The sequence below is a fragment of the Chiloscyllium plagiosum genome, unplaced genomic scaffold, assembly GCF_037043375.1.
Source record: "Chiloscyllium plagiosum isolate Xiang-an unplaced genomic scaffold, Cpla_swu_hap1 HiC_scaffold_23, whole genome shotgun sequence".
Classification (NCBI taxonomy): Eukaryota; Metazoa; Chordata; class Chondrichthyes; order Orectolobiformes; family Hemiscylliidae; genus Chiloscyllium; species Chiloscyllium plagiosum.
This window is the reverse complement of record NW_028270161.1, coordinates 18,588,739-18,609,267: the sequence shown is the minus strand read 5'-3', so window position 1 is coordinate 18,609,267 and position 20,529 is coordinate 18,588,739. Positions and strand designations below refer to the sequence as shown.

At 42.5% G+C, this 20,529-nt stretch overlaps 1 protein-coding gene across 3 annotated transcripts in view; it reads left to right on the top strand.

Annotated features, from left to right (window-relative positions):
- tmem209 (transmembrane protein 209) overlaps nt 1-19,488 on the top strand; it is a 29,252-nt gene extending 9,764 nt beyond the window's left edge. Inside the window, exons 6-14 of one of the 3 annotated variants that reach the window (XM_043713999.2) lie at nt 168-346; nt 1,621-1,692; nt 2,574-2,670; nt 3,158-3,283; nt 4,787-4,884; nt 10,958-11,072; nt 11,625-11,722; nt 15,835-15,908; nt 17,767-19,488. In XM_043713999.2, coding sequence (XP_043569934.1) covers nt 168-346; nt 1,621-1,692; nt 2,574-2,670; nt 3,158-3,283; nt 4,787-4,884; nt 10,958-11,072; nt 11,625-11,722; nt 15,835-15,908; nt 17,767-17,821 — 914 coding nt within the window. In that variant the 3' untranslated portion in view covers nt 17,822-19,488. Of the gene's footprint in view, nt 1-167; nt 347-1,620; nt 1,693-2,573; nt 2,671-3,157; nt 3,284-4,786; nt 4,885-10,957; nt 11,073-11,624; nt 11,723-15,834; nt 15,909-17,766 lie in introns of those variants that run through there. The other 2 variants (XR_015761076.1, XR_006315110.2) reach the window with 2 other exon arrangements.
- Nucleotides 19,489-20,529: the final 1,041 nt, after the last annotated feature.

Sequence of the window (20,529 nt, the reverse complement as noted above, 5' to 3'; positions counted from 1 at the left end):
CCACTTTCACAGTCTAGACATGCCCTAATTTCTAAAAATGTTATAACCTTAAATTATAAGATTGTACAGTTCTTTGAATTCAGAGTGATTATTTTGGGAAATTGGATGATTAAGTTTCTAGCTCTCTCTCTCTCTAATCTATTTGCACTTATTTCATACATGCACAGGAACACCAGAATGTACATCCAGTAGCAGCAGTCCTACCTCCTTTTGGAACTACAGCCGAACCACAGGTGACTATGCACAGTCACTACGCAAGTTCCAATACCAACTCGCCAGTCGTTCCCAGGCCCCATCTGCCCACAAGGATGACACTGACCTGGGCTCCAAACTACTTGCAGAAGAGGTGTGTCACAATATCTAGATGTTTGCGCTTAACTTCAGTCTGGCCAGGTGGCATGTCCTTAACAATGATCTTGCTCTTACTGAGGAGCATATGATCCTTTTTTAGTATTGGACTTTACTTTTTTTTTGGCTGCTGCTGAACATGTTGGCATTCAGGCCAGTTGTTCTGCAATTGCAGCATGTGGTCAGTATCCCTGTGCAACAGTGTCCATGTAAAATGTGTAACTTGGACATTAAATCTGTTCAGTCACACTCATTCAGCATGCTACAAGCATGATGTACTTAGTCTGATGTTCGGTTAGGTATGTGGTGTGCTTCGAAAGCTGACACTCTGTACTGTATTTTCAGGCTTTTGGCAGTAGTTTTTTCTGCTTTCATGTTGCATTGAAACTACAGTGACCAACAGGCCACTGGGTCCAAGCAATCCTTGTGGAGATATTAGGAAGATTGCTTAGAAGTGTTTTTCTCCAGATGTTCCAATTCGACTTAAATTTCAGCCAACAATTACAATTTAAGAAGAGGGACAATTTTCTCTCTTCTGGCAATAATGAAATAGTAAATCTATTTTGCCTTCCTCTGGCCAATATTTCACAGCGTGAAGATTCATTTAAAGATCATTACGCCTTGTTGTACTCTTTAATTTCCATATATGTAAAAGGAGTGCACAACTCTGTGACTGAATGGGTAGAGATGGCAAGCTATCTATGGAGTAGATGTGTGCCTCAACATCTTTGACTTGCCTTAGCTCCATTTCCCTTGATATCCTTGACAAGTTTAAAAGAAAAGCTGTTCTTCTCAGCCTTGTGCTGAATGGGAAAGAAGATAGGCAGGAGAATGAAAGGTGCTGAACAGAATAATTTGCCAAAAGTGGGGTTTACAGCCCACCACCCAATGGATGGCTGGACAGGTGGAAGAGATGCCCCACAATCAACCCCAGTCTGTGTAAGGGAATGCCACAACAACTGGGGGCTATGTCATAGGTTAGATAGGAAACAATTTGGTGCTTTCATACCCTTGATTGCTACCCAGCAGCCCCAGTAGGAGGGTCTGCTTGTTTGGGTGCCTCATAGGGATGGGGCTTGGCTGTAATGACGCTACTTTTCTCCAAGTGCCTGAAAATCTATGTTTACCTCTGGACAAGATTGCATTTTAGAAAAGGCACTCTTGGAAGTTACTGGCACCCAACTAGGATCAATCATGGAGATAAGAAGGGAGTGGGAATTTGTTGAGTTGTGGGATTGACCATGACTTGAATGCTATTCCTCTGCCTTATAGGTGTGGATTAGGCTGAATATGAGTCGACAGCAGTTGGACCTCCTCGATTCTTGGACAGCCAACCTGAGGAATGTAAGTAACTGTTCAGGGCTGTTTGCTCATTTGGAACTTACGGCCCTCTTTTGGCATCAAAAGCGATCAGATTAAAGTGAAAGGATCTAGTTTGGCCCAATCTTCTAGTTGTGGGGTGTAGTCCGAGCCCTTTCCACTCCAGTTTAAAGGTACCTCTTCCGATTTCTCTGGCTGTCAAGATTGAGAAATTGGAATGTCCCAAGTTGAGTACTTTGACAATGTCTGCGAGGAGGATACAATTTTGATGTGGGGATGAATATAAGGTTGAGGAAGCTGTTGCCTGAACCATGTTTATTTCAATGTACACTTGACTTCTGTTTTTCTGGAACACTTCTCAATTAATACACCCAAAAAAATTGTGTATTTAACCAAGACTTTCCTTATTACCTTCATAACATTTAGATGTTAATAAATATTAAATGTAGGTAGGTCTACTTCCTTAAAGACTTTCAGGAGTGCATGGGTTCCAGCTAGAGTTACAGGTCTGGATATATTTGGTGTATTCACATGGAATTTTTCTTAGCTGATTCCTGCACTCAGCAAATTATCAGAAGTAGTCCCAGATGATGAAAGTAGTCCCAGATGATGTAACTGAATATGAGAACAGGAGAGGGACACTTGTTACAAGATAAGGGAACATTTACACGACCGTTTTGTTGCCATTGGTCATTTGAACCTCTTTCATCCTAGTTTGCTGCTTTTGCTCCATACCTCTGTATATTCTGTTTTCCAAACGTTTTTCTCGTTTAAACTTTATTTTGATGGTAATATGGGGCAAATTGCTCCACATTTGATTAACACTGCAGAGATGTTTGCGTGACTTGCTTTTATTTCATATGACTTGGACTTATTGTACCCTCTTATGTTTTGTCCATATGTAGTGGATCAATGAGACAATTTTGAATCGTTTGGTCAGTGAGATTGATGGTGTGAACACACAACTAAGGAGATTGGGATGTCCCGAGCTGCAAGTAGGAGGTATGCGTGTTCTATAAGGATGTAACTGCCCCCAAAGCTTGCCATCTTTAAGTGGCAAGTAATTGACCCACGCCAATCAGAGGTCCCCATGAAACTTTCCTGGTCTAGATAAGTTTGCTGATGTTGGCCCAGATGGACCGAAGACTGCAAAAATTGTCTTCAGTGACCTGTGGGGTTTGAGGAAACGTGAAAATTCTGATTAGATTACTCCATGCATTTGCCAGATGTGTGACACTGTGTAACTGCATAAATGCCTCCATGCAGCATTGCTTTTTTTGGTTGTGATGGAATGGGATAAAATGTGTCTGTGCTGGGGGATGTTGTTTTGGTCTTTGTTCAGCACCTGCCCATTGAATTCTCTATAGAACAATCAAAATGGATGTTAGGACCAAAAACAGTGTTACAGGAGCCTCTGGCTTTGAGAATTTTAGTTGTATCTGAAATAAACCCTAATGGTTGACTAGATTATCATTTTACCTTTCCTCAGAGACGAGTATCAGCAGCCTAAGGCAAGCAGCTTTGGTCAGAGCTCCCCAGATTCCAACACTAAATATAGTTGTCCAGTACTTGGACATCACTTCAAATCAAGAGTACCTGGTTGAGAGGATCAAAGGTGAGCATTTCCATTTGAACTGTTTTTCATAGTTCAGTTACAGAATTGTTATATTGCAAAAGGAGGTCAATTACGACTGCAATGGATCTCCAATGAGCATTATGATTTGATGTCATTTGCAAGCCTTTCCTCCTTGCTGTTGTTTCAATGTAAATAATCATTCTCTGCTCTAAGGAATGTCTCAATTGCCTCTGTCCCCCACCACCACCTAGGCAGTGTAATCCTGAACCATTCATTGTGAAAAAACATTTCCACTGAGTACGTTTGTGATGTTTGCAAGTCTTTTTTAAATCTGTGCTGTCTTGTTTTATGAGTAGAAACTGTTTCTATCTATTCAATCCAAAGCTCCATGAATATGAAAACATCTATCAATGTCTTTGCTGCCTTCTGGCCAAGCAGAACAGTCCTGACCCCTCCAATCTATTCTCAACTGGACTTTGTCACTCTTGAAAGCATTTTTGTAATTCCCTTCTACACACTAAAATACACTCTATACGTTGTAGTTGGCCTCCTAGAACTGGACAGTGTTTCACCTTTGGTCTTAACAGTCTCTTGTAGCTTCAATATAACTTCTTTGTTCTTGAACTCTCTGCCCCTATTAATAAAGCACAGGACACTATGTATTTTAACTGCTCTCCACCTGTCCTATCACCTTGTTATCTTTGCAAACATACAACCAAGTTCCTCTGCCCGACACTCATTGAGTATTATAAACCCTATTTCATATTTATCAAAATGCATCACCTCACACTTCTTTGTATTGAGCTTCATTTGTCACCCATGTACCCACATTTTGGAGTTCTACACTGTCATCCTTGCTATTTAAGATGCTTTTGTATCATCTACAAACTTTGAAATTGGCCTCTACACATAGAGTCATAGTCAGAGATGTACAGCATGGAGGCAGACCCTTCAGTCCAACCCATCCATGCCGACCAGATTTCCCAACCCAATCTAGTCCCACCCGCCAGCACCCGGTCCATATCCCTCCAAACCCTTCCTATTCATATATCCTTCCAAATACCTCTTAAATGTTGCAATTGTACTAGCCTCTGCCACTTCCTCTGGCAGCTCATTCCATACCCGTACCACTCTGTGTGAAAGAGTTGCCCCTTAGGTCTCTTTTATATCTTTCCCCCCTCACCCTAAACCTGTGCCCTCTAGCTCTGGACTCCCCGACCCCAGGGAAAAGACTTTGTCTATTTACCTTATCCATGCTCCTCATAATTTTGTAAACCTCTATAAGGTCACCCCTCAGCCTCTGACGCTGAAGGGGCAAATCTGAATCATTAATGATTGTCAAGAAAAGTAAGGGGCCCAATATTGACCTCTGGAACCTATTCCTTGGGCCTAACACTGCTATCCCCAGTGCAGATGTTTGGGGAAATGTTGTAGAGGGCAGGGAGTTTAAAATGTCTGAAATGTCTCTAGCCATGTTACTTTGGTCATTAGTCATCTCTATTGAATCTTACAGTCCCATTTAAATGGCTTGGTTTGTTGCAGAGCTTGCTCATGGTGGTTGTATGAGTTCCTTCCGTTGGAATGGCGGAGGAGAGTACAAATCTAGGAAATGGGACACAGACCTTCCCACTGACTGTGCGGTGAGTACCAAAACAAGAAGGGGGCAAAGCTTTTCTTGCGCATGTTTATCATCTTCATCACTGAATTTCCCTATGTGGGTTTGTTAATTAGTGTAACAGAGCAACCTGTGGGTACGCGAGCAAGAATTGATACCTTTTTTGATTAGTTTCCTCCTCTCTGCTACTTAATAAAGGCCTGCTCCCCTGGTGGCTGATTTATTTGGATTGGGAGGGTTTAGGGCTTGTGATTGAATTGGTGACATCTTTTAATGTACATTATACTATACTCATTGAGCTGTCCACTGAATGTGTGTGCAATAAGATAGCAAAATAGTAACATCTTGCATTCTAAGGCACCTTCATTGTCTTGAGATTAGAAGAAGGATCATGAAGGATGGATTTTCATAGCGTTTAAAAAGGAGGCAAGAGAAAATGAAGTGAAGAAATTTACAACAGGAATTTCAGTGAATTAGGCCAAGTTGCCAATGCTTGAATGAAGGAAGGGACAAGAGGTAGAAGAACAAATGGTGTGGTACTAGGTATAAACTGGAGGAATTTGCAAACTAAACTGTTGATGCTTTTTACAGTGGAGTTCACTGCATATTTTTCCTCTAGTGGATTTGTTAATAAATAGCTTGCATTTTTGTAATATCCTTTGTGACCTCAACATCCAAGCATGACTTTGAACCAGTGAAATGTAGTCACTGTTGAGATGCAGCAGCCTATTACATACAAACTATCAAAAATACCTAAGAAATAATGACTGGTTTACTTCTGTTAATGTTGGCAAAACAACCCTCGGAAAACACTTGTGCTGCGTTTTGAAGGAGTGTCACACGAGAAGGTGGAGAATTTTGAAGTGTGATCCAAAAGATGGAACTTTTGATACTGCAGCATTCCTTTATTAGTGGTACTGAAGTGCTGACTGGCATTTTTGTATTTGGGTCTTTGCACTCGATCTTGAGTACTCAACCTTCTGGCTTGTAGAGAGAGCTAACTCTAAGCCAAGTCTATGTGACAGTGTTGCAAATCCATTAGAAGGTTTAATGTTGCTGACCTGACCCAAATGAATTAACAAAGTCACCAGTTCAAGCCCAATTGTGTCCACAGCAAACTTTTTCCACCCTGAAGAACAGATTTTCCAATTCAATCTGAGTTAATTAATTCTCCTTAGTTCTCAGTTTATCTCTCTCTATTTCCTTAGATAAGGATCAATTATATAATATCCAATGATTATAATAGCTGAACCAAGGTAAATAGTTGCCGATGTGTAGTTGGCATTTAAGACCAGGTCCAAAAATGGTGGGGATGAGAATATCAGTCACTATTTCCACTCTTGTTTCCTGTTCATTTGAATCCTGCCAGGACGGAATGGATATCGTATGGGAATTTAGCACTGATATTTCCCAGAATCATTAAAAGATAACACAACTGCAATACTGGAGATCTTAAACAAAAATATAAATTACTGGAAAAACTCAGCGGGTCTGGCAGTATTTGTGGGAAGAAAGCAGAGTTAACAGTTCAACAAATCTGGTGACTCTTCAGAACTAGCTGGACTCAAAACATTAACTCAGTTTTCTTCCCACAGAGAGCAAAAGTGAGGACTGCAGATGCTGGAAGCCAGAGTTTAGATCAGAGTGAAGCTGGAAAAGCACAGCAGGTCAGGCAGCATCCAAGGAACAGGAAAATCGACGTTTCGGGCAAAAGCCCTTCATTCCTGATGAAGGGCTTTTGCCCGAAATGTCGATTTTCCTGCTCCTCAGATGCTGCCTGACCTGCTGTGCTCTTTCTTCCTATAGATGCTGCCAGATCTGCTAAGTTTTGCTAGCAATTTTAGCAAATCACTGGTGTAGAAGAAGCCAGGCTTGACCCCTTGAAGCTGAGATGATTAAATGACAGATTTGGGGGCTTTCAGAATCTTCAGAGATTTCAATAGTTTTTTTTTTAAAAAAAAAGACTGTTTCCTGGATTCCAGTGGACTAGTAAACCAGTGGGGACACATTTAACTGTTGATGGCAGAAATCAGAGGGAAACAGTGAGGGGGTGGGTGATGGGAATTAATGAGTTACTTTACAGAACATAGAACATTACAGTGCAGTACAGGCCCTTCGGCCATCAATGTTGGGCCAACCTGTGGAACCAATCTGAAGCCTCTCTAATCTACACTATTCTATTCTCGTCCGTATGCCTATCCAATGACCATTTAAATGCCCTTAAAGTTGGTGAGTCCAATACTGTTGCAGGCCCCTACTAGCCTGAGTAATAAAACCACTTCTGACATCTGTCCTATATCTATCGCCCCTCAATTTAAAACTATGTCCCCTCATTCTAGCCATTGCCATCCGAGGAAAAGGCTCTCACTATCCATCCTAACTAACCCTCTGATTATCTTTTATGTCTCAAATAAGTCACCTCTCAACCTTCTTCTCTCTAACGAAAATAGCCTCAAGTTCCTCAGTCTTTCCTCGTAAGACCTTCTCTCCATACCAGGAGAAAGTGAGGACTGCAGATGTTGGAGACCAGAGTTGAAAAATATGGTGCTGGAAAAACACAGCAGGCCAGGCAGCATCCGAGGAGCAGGAGAATTGACGTTTCAGGCGTAAGTCCTTCTTCAGGAATGAGGCTGGTGTGCCAAGCGGGCTGAGATAAAAGGTAGGGGTGAGGGGCGCTGGGAATACGATAGGTGGAAGGAGGTGAGAGTGATAGGCCGGAGAGGTCGGGAAGAAGATTGCAGGTCAAAAGGGCGGTGCTGAATCCGGGGGTTGGGACTGAGATAAGGTGGGGGGAGGGGAAATGAGGAAGCTGGAGAAATCTACATTCATCCCGTGTGGATGGAGGATTCCTAGGCGGAAGATGAGGCGCTCTTCCTCCAGGCATCGTGTGGTCAGGGTCTGGTGACGGAGGAGGCCAAGGACCTGCATATCCTTGGCGGAGTGGGAGGGGGAGTTAAAGTGTTCAGCCACGGGTGGGTTGGGTTGGTTGGTGCAGGTGTCCCAGAGGTGTTCCCTGAAACGTTCCGCAAGTAGGCGACCTGTCTCCCCAATGTAGAGGAGACCACATCGGGTGCAATGGATACAGTAAATGTGTCTGTAACACAGACATCTACTACAAACCGACCGACTCCCACAGCTACCTAGATTACACCTACTCCCACCCTGCCCTCTGTAAAAATGCCATCCCATATTCCCAATTCCTTTGCCTCCGCCGCATCTGCTCCCAGGAGGACCAGTTCCAATACCGTACAACCCAAATGGCCGCCTCCTTCAAAGACCGCAATTTCCCCTCCGACGTGGTCGACGATGCTCTCCACCGCATCTCCTCCACTTCCCGCACCTCTGCCCTTGAACCCCGCCCCTCCAATCGCCACCAGGACAGAATCCCACTGGTCCTCACCTTCCACCCCACCAACCTCCGGATACATCGTATCATCCTCCGTCATTTCCGCCACCTCCAGACAGACCCCACCACCAGGGATATATTTCCCTCCCCACCCCTATCAGCGTTCCGGAGAGGCCACTCCATCTGCGACTCCCTTGTCAGGTCTACACCCCCCCCCACCAACCCAACCTCCACTCCTGGCACCTTCCCCTGCAACCGCAAGAAGTGCAAAACTTGCACCCACACCTCCCCCCTCACCTCCTTCCCAAGGCCCCAATGGATCCTTCCATATCCATCGCAAATTCACCTGCACCTCCAACACACATCATTTACTGTATCCGCTGCACCTGATGTGGTCTCCTGTACATTGGGGAGTTAGGCCGCCTACTTGCGGAACGTTTCAGGGAACATCTCTGGGATACCTGCACCAACCAATCCAACCACCCCGTGGCTGAACACTTTAACTCCCCCTCCCACTCTGCCAAGGACATGCAGGTCCTTGGCCTCCTCCATCGCCAGACCCTGGCTACACGACGCCTGGAGAAAGAGCACCTCATCTTCCACCTAGGAACCTTCCAACCACATGGGATGAATGTAGATTTCTTCAGCTTCCTCATTTCCCCTCTTTCCCCCCCCCTACACCTTATCTCAGTCCCAACCCCCGGATTCAGTAACGCCCTCTTGACCTGCAATCATCATCTCGACCTCTCCGGCCTATCACCCTCACCTCCTTCCACCTATCGTATTCCCAGCACCCCTCCCCTACCTTTTATCTCAGCCGGCTTGGCACACCAGCCTCATTCCTGAAGAAGGGCTTATACCCGAAATGTCGATTCTCCTGCTCCTCAGATGCTGCCTGGCCTGCTGTGTTTTTCCAGCACCACATTTTTCAACTTCCCTCCATACCAGGCAACATCATAGTAAATCTCCTCTGAACCCGTTCCAAAACTTCCACATCCTTCCTATAATCCGGTGACCAGAACTATACGCAATACTCCAAATGTGGCCACACCAGAGTTTTGTACAGCTACAGCATGATCTCATAGTTCCGAAACTCAATCTCTCTACCAATAAAAGCTAATACACTATATGCCACCTTAACAACCCTTTCAACCTGGGTGGCAACTTTCAAGGATTGATGTACCTGGACACAGAGATCTCTCTGCTCATCTGCACTACCAGGAATCTTGCCATTAGCCCAGTACTCTCCATTCCTGTTATTCCTTCCAAAGTGAATTACCTCTCACTTGGCTGCATTAAAGTCCATTTACTACATCTCGGCCCAACTCTGCAGCTTATCTATGTAACTTTGTAACCTACACAGTCCTTCATCACTGTGTACAACTCCACTGACCTTAGTGTCATCTGCAAATTTATTAACCCATCCTTTTATGCCCTCATCCAGGGCATTTATAAAAATGACAATCAGCAGTGGACCCAAAACAGATCCTTGTGGTACCCACTAGTAACTGACCTCCAAAATGAATATTTCCCATCAGCCACCACCCTCTGTTTTCTTTCAGCTAGTCGATTTCTGATCCAAACTGCTAAATCCCCCTCAATCCCATGCCGCCTTATTTTATGCAATAGCCTACCAAGAGGAACCTTATCAAATGCCTTACTGAAATCCACATACACCACATCAACTGCTTTACTCTCATCCACTTGTTTGGTCACCTTCCCAAAGAACTCAATTAGGTTTGTGAGGCACGACCTACTCTTCACAAAACTTGACTATCCCTAATCAACTTATTTCTTGCTAAATGATTATAAATCCTACCTCTTCTAACCCTTTCCAACACTTTACCCACAACCAAAGTAAGGCTCACCGGTCTATAATTTCCTGGGTTGTCTCTACTTCCCTTCTTGAACAAGGGAACATTTGCTATCCTCCAGTCTTCTGGCACTATTCCTGTAGACAATGAGCACATCATATATACTGGTCATCTTATTATAAGTAGTAAACACTGGGTTCATTAAATTTTATTCAAGCTGTCTCCAAGGCACAGAATTACGCTTTTTATTTTAATTAGTGGAAGATGAACAATGTGGCAGTATATGTTAAACTTACCGGCTTGTCAAGAAACAGGGACTGGAATTACTCGTAGCTCTACTCTTGCACTTCAACAGAGCTTAACTCTCCACTACAGTCATGTTGTCGGTGGGTAGGATGTAAAGTTGGTGTTACATTTGATCATCCAACACATTAGGTTGAAATTGTCCCCCTATTAATCAAGAATGCACTGCCTGAATGGAAATTTAAAGCAGTTTCAGTCGTCCCTTTCAAAATTATTTGGATAAATACTTGGTGAAATAATTTACAGGACTTTGGGAATAGAGTGGGGCAAGTGTGACAACGCAGGAAGCTGTTCTGAAGAAGGGATGAATCCCTGGACTTCATAATTCTTACTGTCACAAGCACAGCTGGTTGGGTTCTCTGGGAACTAATTGGCTGCAACCCTGACTGACCTCCCCTTCTTGATTCAGGGTTGACTCTAACTGAACTGACGACTGAAAACCCAAGATCTTCCTGTGTCTTTGGCTCTCCTGTTCATTGCCTCTAGTGAATAGAGTTTATCGAATCTTGTGCTGAGCATCAGCTTTACTGTTTCAGCATATAGTATGCTCCAACCTAACTTGCACTTGCTCTCTGTTGCTGCGTTGGGACAATGGTGCAGCCCTTTCTCAAACATTTGTTGATTTCTTCTTTCAGATTATAATGCATATGTTCTGCACTTATCTTGACTCCAGGCTGCCTCCACATCCCAAGTACCCTGATGGGAAAACATTCACCTCCCAACATTTCATTCAAACTCCAGATAAACCAGGTACTTGTAGCTGATTCCTGTATGCTGGTAACACTGCTAGATGAACTTATGGATAATAATTTTCATGTTTCCATGGAATTGCATAGAACAGCACAGAAATAAGCCACTTGACAACAGCATGCTATTATAATGCAAAGCTGTCTATTGTTCAGTTAACAAATGTGATAGTTTTTCCATATAGTGTGACATCAGGTGGAATGGTGAGTTGATTTGTTGTTGAGGGAGGAATATAGATAAGGGCATCAGGAAGTCTTACTAAGACCAACACAAAAGAATTTGAATGTGTAGGAAATATTTTTATTCCAAGTCAGGTTTAAAGATGACACCCCCAACAATCCATGCACTGCTGCTCCCTCAGTACTGCAGGAGATGCTAGCCTGAATTAAGTGCTCAGACGGAACAATGGATCTTAGCTTCAGTTATGTGTTTGAGCCCACCTTAAGAAATGTGTAGTTAATTATTAACAATTTCCTCTTGTACCTTATGTTGTAATAAGAAACAGTTATTCACTTGTGGTTAATTATTTTCTCTGGTTGTTAATTCTCTTTGCAGATATCATGAATGAGCATTTGTTCTGTATACATCAAAGCAACATCAATCCTCCTCACTACCAGCTCATCTACCATGGACAGGTGTATAATTTGCCAAAGGTACCCAAAAGATTGAGTCTCCTCCTGAATTGGAAAAAAAACTTTCCTTCTCTTGAACCCTGTCTAGGGGATGCAATGAAAAGAACAAAAGTTGACATTTAATTGTGATTTTTCCCATCCTCCTTTTGTCATCACCATTTGCCAACTGTGGATTTTAAAATTATTTTAGAGAGCTGTAGCTCTGTTTGCAAAGGAGGACAACACAGCAGTCGGATGAATGGCTGGTGAATGCTGATGCAACCACCAGGGGAACGTTCTGCTCCTCTTAGTGCCGCGCAGAGTTCCCAGAGACAAATTCAGCAGTATTGGCATGTATTATAAACTCGCCTGCTGTAACTGGACTTGAGCCAACTGCCTTCATTTACTTGGGTGTCATGTCACTCTTGAACCTCAAGCCTCCAAAATTGATCCTTAGTTTGGTTCAGCATTGTTGGAAGAGTGGAAGTGCTGTTATTAAAGGTTAGAAAGGGAGACTTAGAGTCATAGAGATATAAGCTTGGAAACAAACCCTTCGGTCCAACCTGTCCATACCGACCAGATATCCCAATCTAGTCCCACCTGACAGCACCCGACCCATATCCCTTCAAACCCTTCCTATTCATATACCCATCCAAATGCCTCTTAAATGTTGCAATTGTACCAGCCTCCACCACATCCTCTGGCAGCTCATTCCATACGCGTACCACCCTCTGCGTGAAAAGGTTGCCCCTTAGGTCCCTTTTATATCTTTCCCCTTGCACCCTAAACCTATGCCCTCTAGTTCTGGACTCCCTGACCCCAGGGAAAAGACTTTGTCTATTTATCCTATCTATGCCCCTCATAATTTTGTAAACCTCTATAAGGTCACCCCTCAGCCTCCAACACTCCAGGGAAAATAGCCCCAGCCTGTTCAGCCTCTCCCTGCAGCTCAAATCCTCCAACCCTGGCAACATCCTTGTAAATCTTTTCTGAGCCCTTTCAAGTTTCACAACATCTTTCTGATAGGAAGGAGACCAGAATTGCATACAATATTCCAAGAGTGACCTAACCAAATGTCCTGTACAGATGCAGCATGACCTCCAACTCCTGTACTCAATATTCTGACCAATAAAGGAAAGCATACCAAATGCCTTCTTCACAATCCTATCTACCTGCGACTCCACTTTCAAGTAGCTATGAACCTGCACTTCAAGGTCTCTTTGTTCAGCAACACTCCCTAGGACCTTACCATTAAGTGTATAAGTCCTGCTAAGATTTGCTTTCCCAAAATGCAGCACGTTGCATTTATCTGGATTAAACTCCATCTGCCACTTCTCAGCCCATTGGCCCATCTGGTCCAGATCCTGTTGTAATCTGAGGTAACCCTCTTTGCTGTCCACTACACCTCCAATTTTACTGTCAACTGCAAACTTACTAACTATACCTCTTATGATCGCATCCAAATCATTTATGTAAATGACAAAAGGTAGAGGGCCCAGCACCGATCCTTGTGGCACTCCACTGGTCACAGGCCTCCAGTCTGAAAAACAACCCTCCACCACCACCCTCTGTCTTCTACCTTTGAGTCAGTTCTGTATTTAAATGGCTAGTTCTCCATGTATTCCATGAGATCTAACCTTGCTAATCAGTCTCCCATGGGGAACTTTGTCGAACACCTTACTGAAGTCCACATCGATCACATCTACTACTCTGCCCTCATCAATCATCTTTGTTACTTCTTCAAAAAACTCAATCAAGTTTGTGAGACATGATTTCCCACACACCAAAGCCATGTTGACTATCCCGAATTAGTCCTTGCCTTTCCAAATACATGTACGTCCTGTCCCTCAGGATTCCCTCCAACAACTTGCCCATCACTGAGGTCAGACTCACTGGTCTATTGTTCCCTGGCTTGTCTTTACCGCCCTTCTTAAACTGGCACCATGTTTGCCAACCTCCAGTCTTCTGGCCACTCACTTGTGACTATCGATAATAAAAATATCTCAGCAAGAGGCCCAGCAATCACTTCTCTAGCTTCCCACAGAGTTCTTGGGTATACCTGATCAGGTCCTAGGGATTTATCCACCTTTAACTGTTTCAAGACATCCAGCACTTCCTCCTCTGTAATCTGGACATTTTGCAAAATGTCACCATCTATTTCCCTACAGTCTAAATCTTCCATATCCTTTTCCACAGTAAATACTGATGCAAAATACTCATTTAGTATCTCCCCCATTTCCTGTGGCTCCGCACAAAGGCCGCCTTGCTGATCTTTGAGGGGCCCTATTCTCTCCCTAGTTACCCTTTTGTCCTTAATATATTTGTAAAAACCCTTTGGATTCTCCTTAATTCTATTTGCCAAGGCTATCTCATGTCCCCGTTTTGCCCTCCTGTATTCCCTCTTAAGTATACTCCTACTGCCTTTATACTCTAATGATTCACTAAATTTCTCCTGTCTATATCTGACATATGCTTCCTTTTTCTTAACCAAACCCTCAATTTCTTTAGTCATCCAGCATTTCCTACACCTGCCAGCCTTCCCTTTCACCCTGACAGGAATATACTTTCTCTGGATTCTTGTTATCTCATTTCTGAAGGCTTCCAATTTTCCAGCCGTCCCTTTACCTGCAAACATCTGCCTCCAATCAGCTTTCGAAAGTTCTTGCTTAATACCGTCAAAATTGGCCTTTCTCCGATTTAGAACTTCAACTTTTAGATCTATTCTATCCTTTTACATCACGATTTTAAAACGAGTAGAATTATGGTCGCTGGCCCCACAGTGCTCTCCCACTGACACCTCAGTCACCTGCCCTGCCTTATTTCCCAAGAGTAGGTCAAGTTTTGCACCTTCTCTTGTCGGTACATCCACACACTGAATCAGAAAATTGTCTTGTACGCACTTAAGAAATTCCTCTCCATCTAAACCTTTAACGCTATGGCAGTCCCAGTTGCTGTTTGGAAAGTTAAAATCCCCTACCATAACTACCCTATTATTCTTACAGATAGCTGAGATCTCCTTACATGTTTGTTTCTCAATTTCCCTCTGACTATTAGGGGATCTATAATACAATCCCAATAAGGTGATCATCCCTTTCTTATTTCTCAGTTCCACCCAAATAACTTCCCTGGATGTATTTCCGGGAATATCCTCCCTCAGCACAGCTGTAATGCTATCCCTTATCGAAAATGCCACTCCCCCTCCTCTCTTGTCTCCCTTTCTATCCTTCCTGTAGCATTTGTATCCTGTGTATTTATACAGCACTTTTCATAACCACTGGGCACCCAAAAGTCATTTTAAAGTGTTGTAACAGTGGAGCTGGTGATATATTAACAATCTCACTGGACTGTCTGTGTTCTGCAGAGATCATTCCCTCTGCGACTCCCTTGTTAGGTCCAACCCACCCTCCACTCCTGGCACCTTCCCTTGCTACCGCAAGAGGCGCAAAACCTACGCCTACGCCCACGCCTCCCCACTCATCTCCATCTAATGCCCTAAAGGATCCTTCCACATCTGACAGAGGTTTACCTGTACCTCCACATATGTCATCTACTGTGTCCGTTGTGTCTGATGTGGACTCCTGTAAATTGGGGAGACAGGATACCAACTTGACGAACGTTTCAGAGAACGTCTCTGGGACTCATGTACTAAACCACCTCACCACCTTGTGGCTGAACACTTCAAACTTCCCCTCCCACTCCACCAAGGACGTGCAAGTGGGCCACCTCCACCACCGTGTCTTTTTGGGAAGGAAATCTGGCATCCTTACCTCATCTGGACTATATGTGACAGTAGATCCCTAGCAATGTAGTTAAGTCTTAATTGCTCTCTGAAATGATCTAGTGAAATACTCTGTTAAACAACAACTTTCCAGTAACACCTACATCCTGTGAAATAATATTTTTGTAAAATAGAAAATAAATGTCATAAGGTTCCACAAGTAGCAATGTGATAATTACCACGCAATTAATTTGATGTTGTTTTGGTGATAAGTATTGGTTAGAACATGGGGTAGAATTTGCTGCTTCTCTCGGAAATGATGCCCCAAGATCTTTTGCATCCACCTGAGGGACAGTTGAAGTATAAAGTTAATGTACAGATTTAAAAACAGATTTAAGTTTTATGTTCAAGCTTGGAATGATCTTTTATTTTGCAGGACAGGAGCAACATGTTCCACACCATTCTGATGTTTTTATACATAATTAAAACAAAGGAGTCAGGAATGTTGGGGTATGTGGTTATTTCAGATTTTGTTTGAATTCTCCTGATATCATTTAGTAATTAAGATAAATTCTGCTTTATCATATTGCATTCATAAAGATGACCACTTTCAATCTATCAAAAACTCTGCTGTAACTGGACTTAAACCCACTCTAAATCTCCCCTCTAACTTTCTTGATTTTCCAAATTGCTCAACTAAAATTTCTGACTACCCACTGAAAGAGGGAAATGAAGGCATGTAGTTTCTACCTCTGCCTATACCAAGCTGTCTCATAGAAGCATAGGCTTAGAAACTAGGAGCAGGAGTAGGCCATTCAGCCCTCTGCTCTGGCATTCAGTATGATCATGGTTGATTCTGTACCAAAATGCCCTTTATGCTTTCTCCTCATACTCCCTGATGCCTTTAAAATCTAAAAATTCATCTACCTCTTGATTGTATTCAGTGATTCTTCTCAGAATGATCTAAGCTTCCAACAATTCTGTGAACAAAATCAGGGAGGATGTACGTGTCAAAGATCCTGAGATCAGTGCAAAATTTACTTTCCAGTTCCTGTCACCCCCTCCAGTATGTGAGATCTTTGCATGCAGTATATTGACAGTCTGGCAAGCAAGGCCACAGTCCTACATTTCTCTATAGCCTGGTGAACGTTACTGAATCCACCTATTTTTAAACTTCACAAAGATTTTTATTTTTCTCAATACCTCAATGCATATGAGCTATTTGCCTGAGTCTTCCTTCTAGGAGAAAGTGTGGACTGCAGATGTCATTCCTGATGAAGTGCTTATGCTCTAAACGTCGATTCTCCTGCACCTCGGATACTGTCTGACCAGCTGTGCTTTTCCAGCACCACACTTTTCAATTGAGACTTTCTCCCCAATTTTTTTCATTTCTCCCTCCTGTTTTTCTCCTTCTTCAGTAGGCCGTCTGACTTTGTTCAGAGTTTGGAATAATATTATAAGTAAAACAGTTAAATTGAGGGCAGTTACCTTAAACTTTGCAGGTGAGCATGGATGAATGGAAGGAGGCATTATAACTAGGAGGCTCTGTGCTGACAATAATACACGGGCACTTGCCAATCTAATCAGGATTGTGTCCCCTTTCCTGCCAAACTAGTTGCAGCATTCTATGCATAGATACTCAGCCAGATCAGCTAACGTAAACCTAAGATAAACTGGGATTTCTTAGTTTGTGTGGTATTTGATACAAGATACAGAGGAGCATTTATCTAGTTAGCCACCAGGTGGTGTTCAAGGGTGGTTAATTGGTTTGGAGTCTCTGCATAAAGTGCTTCTGTTCAGTTAATCATTGGTTTGAAGAATAAACAAAGCCTGCTCTCTTTTTAAATGAATCAAGTTTTTCTCATTGTATGATTTGGCAGCTAGGTAGAATTGTAATAAAGAGTTTGGCATGCACTGTGACCTTCATGTCCTCTGTCACAAAATACTTCACAATCTTTTCAGATGCAGCAGTCAATATGTGCACAACAAGCTCACACCATCTGTAAATGAGATGATCAGATCATTTTGAAATTGGTAACTGTGGTTGTGGGCAGAGTGTCAGTTAGGACACAAGCAGAACCACTTATGAGATGCTATCTCCTAGTGCATTGCTTTCTCAATTCTGTATTGGGCTATCAGCCTAGCTAATGTTATATGCATTCCTTTATAAGGGCTGCCTGTTCTGGAGTTGATTAATGGGGGAATGTATCCTGGCGTTAGTTACTTGCCCAGATACTAAGAAAACCTTTTTTTAAAAAGGGCCTTGCCCAAAAAAATTAATTGGTTATTAATTGTCCTTTTGAACAAATATTGGAATGCAATTTGCGTGATCAATATATACTTATTTATTTTGTTTTTGTATTAACAGGAGAGTGAATCTGGGTTTGTCTGGAGTGAACGTTCTTTGGATTTTTGGAGAGTAAGAACAATTGCCAGGAGATGTAACTAAAAATATGTATTTGATTTGTGCAGAAGTTGAACAGATTCAGCATTTTGGCACCTCACTTCACTTCTACAACCCCCTTCCGGCATCCCATCATCTTTCTTCTTGACCTTTCTTATACTGACAATTGGCAGAAATATGGGGTGCTGGACCAGAAAGTCTGAAGCCAACATTAGAATTTTTCTCTCTGAACCTCCTGAGGTTGTGTGCTCACTAAATGTTTGTCTGGCTGCTGTGCAGCTGCTTCAGTACAGAGAAACTTTTTTTCAAAACGAAAGCTTTTATCGCTCCTAATGTTTAAAGGAAAAGGCCTCTTTTATAATGACCAGTGGAAGTATGTAATTTTCATGCTCTTCAAAGTATTATGTGAAGTAGCAAAACCCTGCTGTATTTGTTATGAAAGAAGAGTATCAACTCCTGTCAGTATCATAGTATTTCTGTTCGGGCAAAGGAATTGTTGTACAGAGCATCTGAGGGTGGGAGAGACAGAACTTGTGTTTTCTTTGCTTGTCTGTAAGGGCACAGAATAGATGCCTCAAACTATGGAATAATGGCACCACTGCCCTAGGTCATGTGTCTGATCTTGCTCTGTTTTTATATTAATGAAGTTAACTCCTCCATGCTGAAACTTTTATTCATATTTTTATATACTGAACAGCCTTGATGCAAGTACTGTGCAAATTGCTTGAGTTGTTTAGGTAGGTTGTCAAAAGATGCAGTCTGTTTCAATTTATAAATGCCTGAGCATGAATGTTAGTGAAACCGAGGTTCACCAGTTTTACTGGGAGCTGATGGGTAAAGGCAAATACTGGATGCAGTCTCAGCTCTGTAATCAGTTTAAATCGTTATGATAAATGTAAGCTACTCTAAAGGTCCTATGTATTTAATGTGGGCTGCTTCAATCTACCTCCCAGTACATAATTTGTCCTTCCCAGTTCAAGGAGTGGTTCATCTCGTGTTGCTGAAGACCTCTATCGATCCCCAAAATGGAAAGGCACTTTACTGTGAAACAAATCTAGAAAGTGCTGGACCTGCACCTCGGAATTGTGCTCTTCCCCTCAAGCCGCCCGCTCTCCTTCAGTGATGACTACAGTTTTGTAATATTATTGAGCAAGTTCAACTGACTCATACGTCAGAGATCCTAATAGATATTAGATATCTTTTTCCATATTTTAATTTTTTTAAGTTAAACCATCAAAACCAGGTCTGCCTCGACATTCAGTTCAAGGATTGCATTTAAGTGAGTTGCTCTATTTAAAGAAAGCTTGTACTCTACGCTCCTCTCCATTTTGAGCAGCACTAACTGAAGCACTGGGTTGGCTCATAAAAGCAAAGTAGTGTGCATATTGGAGATATAAAATAAAAACAAATTGCTGAAGAAACACAGCAGGTCTGGCATTATCTGTGAGGAGAGAAAGTGTTAAAGTTATGAGTCCAATGTATTTTTTGGAATGGAAGGAGAGTGGAATAAAATTTTTTCATAGTGTTGACAAAGGGCAAGGAGGGAAGAGAAGCGAGTGGAACAGATAGTGAGGTTTCCCACAGTAAATGACAGAGATTGCTAATGGTAGTCCTTTGGCTGTTTTGGGCAAAGCTGAGGCCTTTCGAACTATTTGGTTTGGTCAATGACAACAACCCCCCCCCCCCCCCCCCCCCCCCCCCCCCCAAGAAAAAGTCAGCATTCATTTCATTCCCAAAACTCTGGCTAGACTGATATCCTGATTTCCTTTCTAAACAGCCGGGACCCTCTGTTACAAGTGACTAAGCATGAATGCGATTGGTCCTCCTGTAACTGCTTCTCAGTGTCCACCATTGGGTGCTCTGCAGTCCTTTGGGTGAATAGCTATTTGAAGGAAATACTGACTGATCTCTGTGAAATTCAGTTGGTGCCCTCTGGGAGGGATATTAAAGAGCAGTTGTTACTCATTCAGAGTGGCAATAGAAGTGGCTGGTGTGGAATATGGGAAAAAAATATCTGGTGTGATAGCAGGAACTCTGCTGATATTGTGACTGAGCAGTGAAGTGGAACTTTACATTTATCCTAGTCCTATCTGATCAAGGAGATTCTGAGGGGCACTATCAGGAATGTAACTGCATCTAATGAAGTTGCTAAGCCTGGCTGAATAATTTAACAATGTTAGATTTGATACTGATGGGCATTTGTCTTGAAGAGATTGCTGTCTCTATTTTTCTGAAGGGATGTGAAAGTGGTATTGAAATGTTGGATCTATTGATCTTGGGACACTGCAGATACTAATTTTGGAAATTTGTAATGTAATGGAACTGTCATGATTTCTACTTATTCTTGTAACTATCCCAAAGATTTACAATAATTTACAGATATTCATGTGTTCTAGCCTCTTCAGTTTCTTCTACTTATGCATTTCATTGAAGCCAGCACTGAACTGTACATGGCAAAGGACTGTCTTCAGATAGCAGCATGAGACAGAAGAGTTAAAATATAAACAGAAGGTCAAACAGCAGTAACTAATGATTTGCCAGTAATAAAGGTTGTATCATTTAAACTGGCGTGGATGAAACTATTGGAGGACTGTTGGAAAGGAAGAATGGCAAAAGCTCACCTTGTTCACTATGGAGTGCTGGATTTAGAACACTACATTCTACAGACAACATTCTCATTGGAGTCTGGCCAATCATTGACAAATAAACAGAAATTCAGCTCTGCTG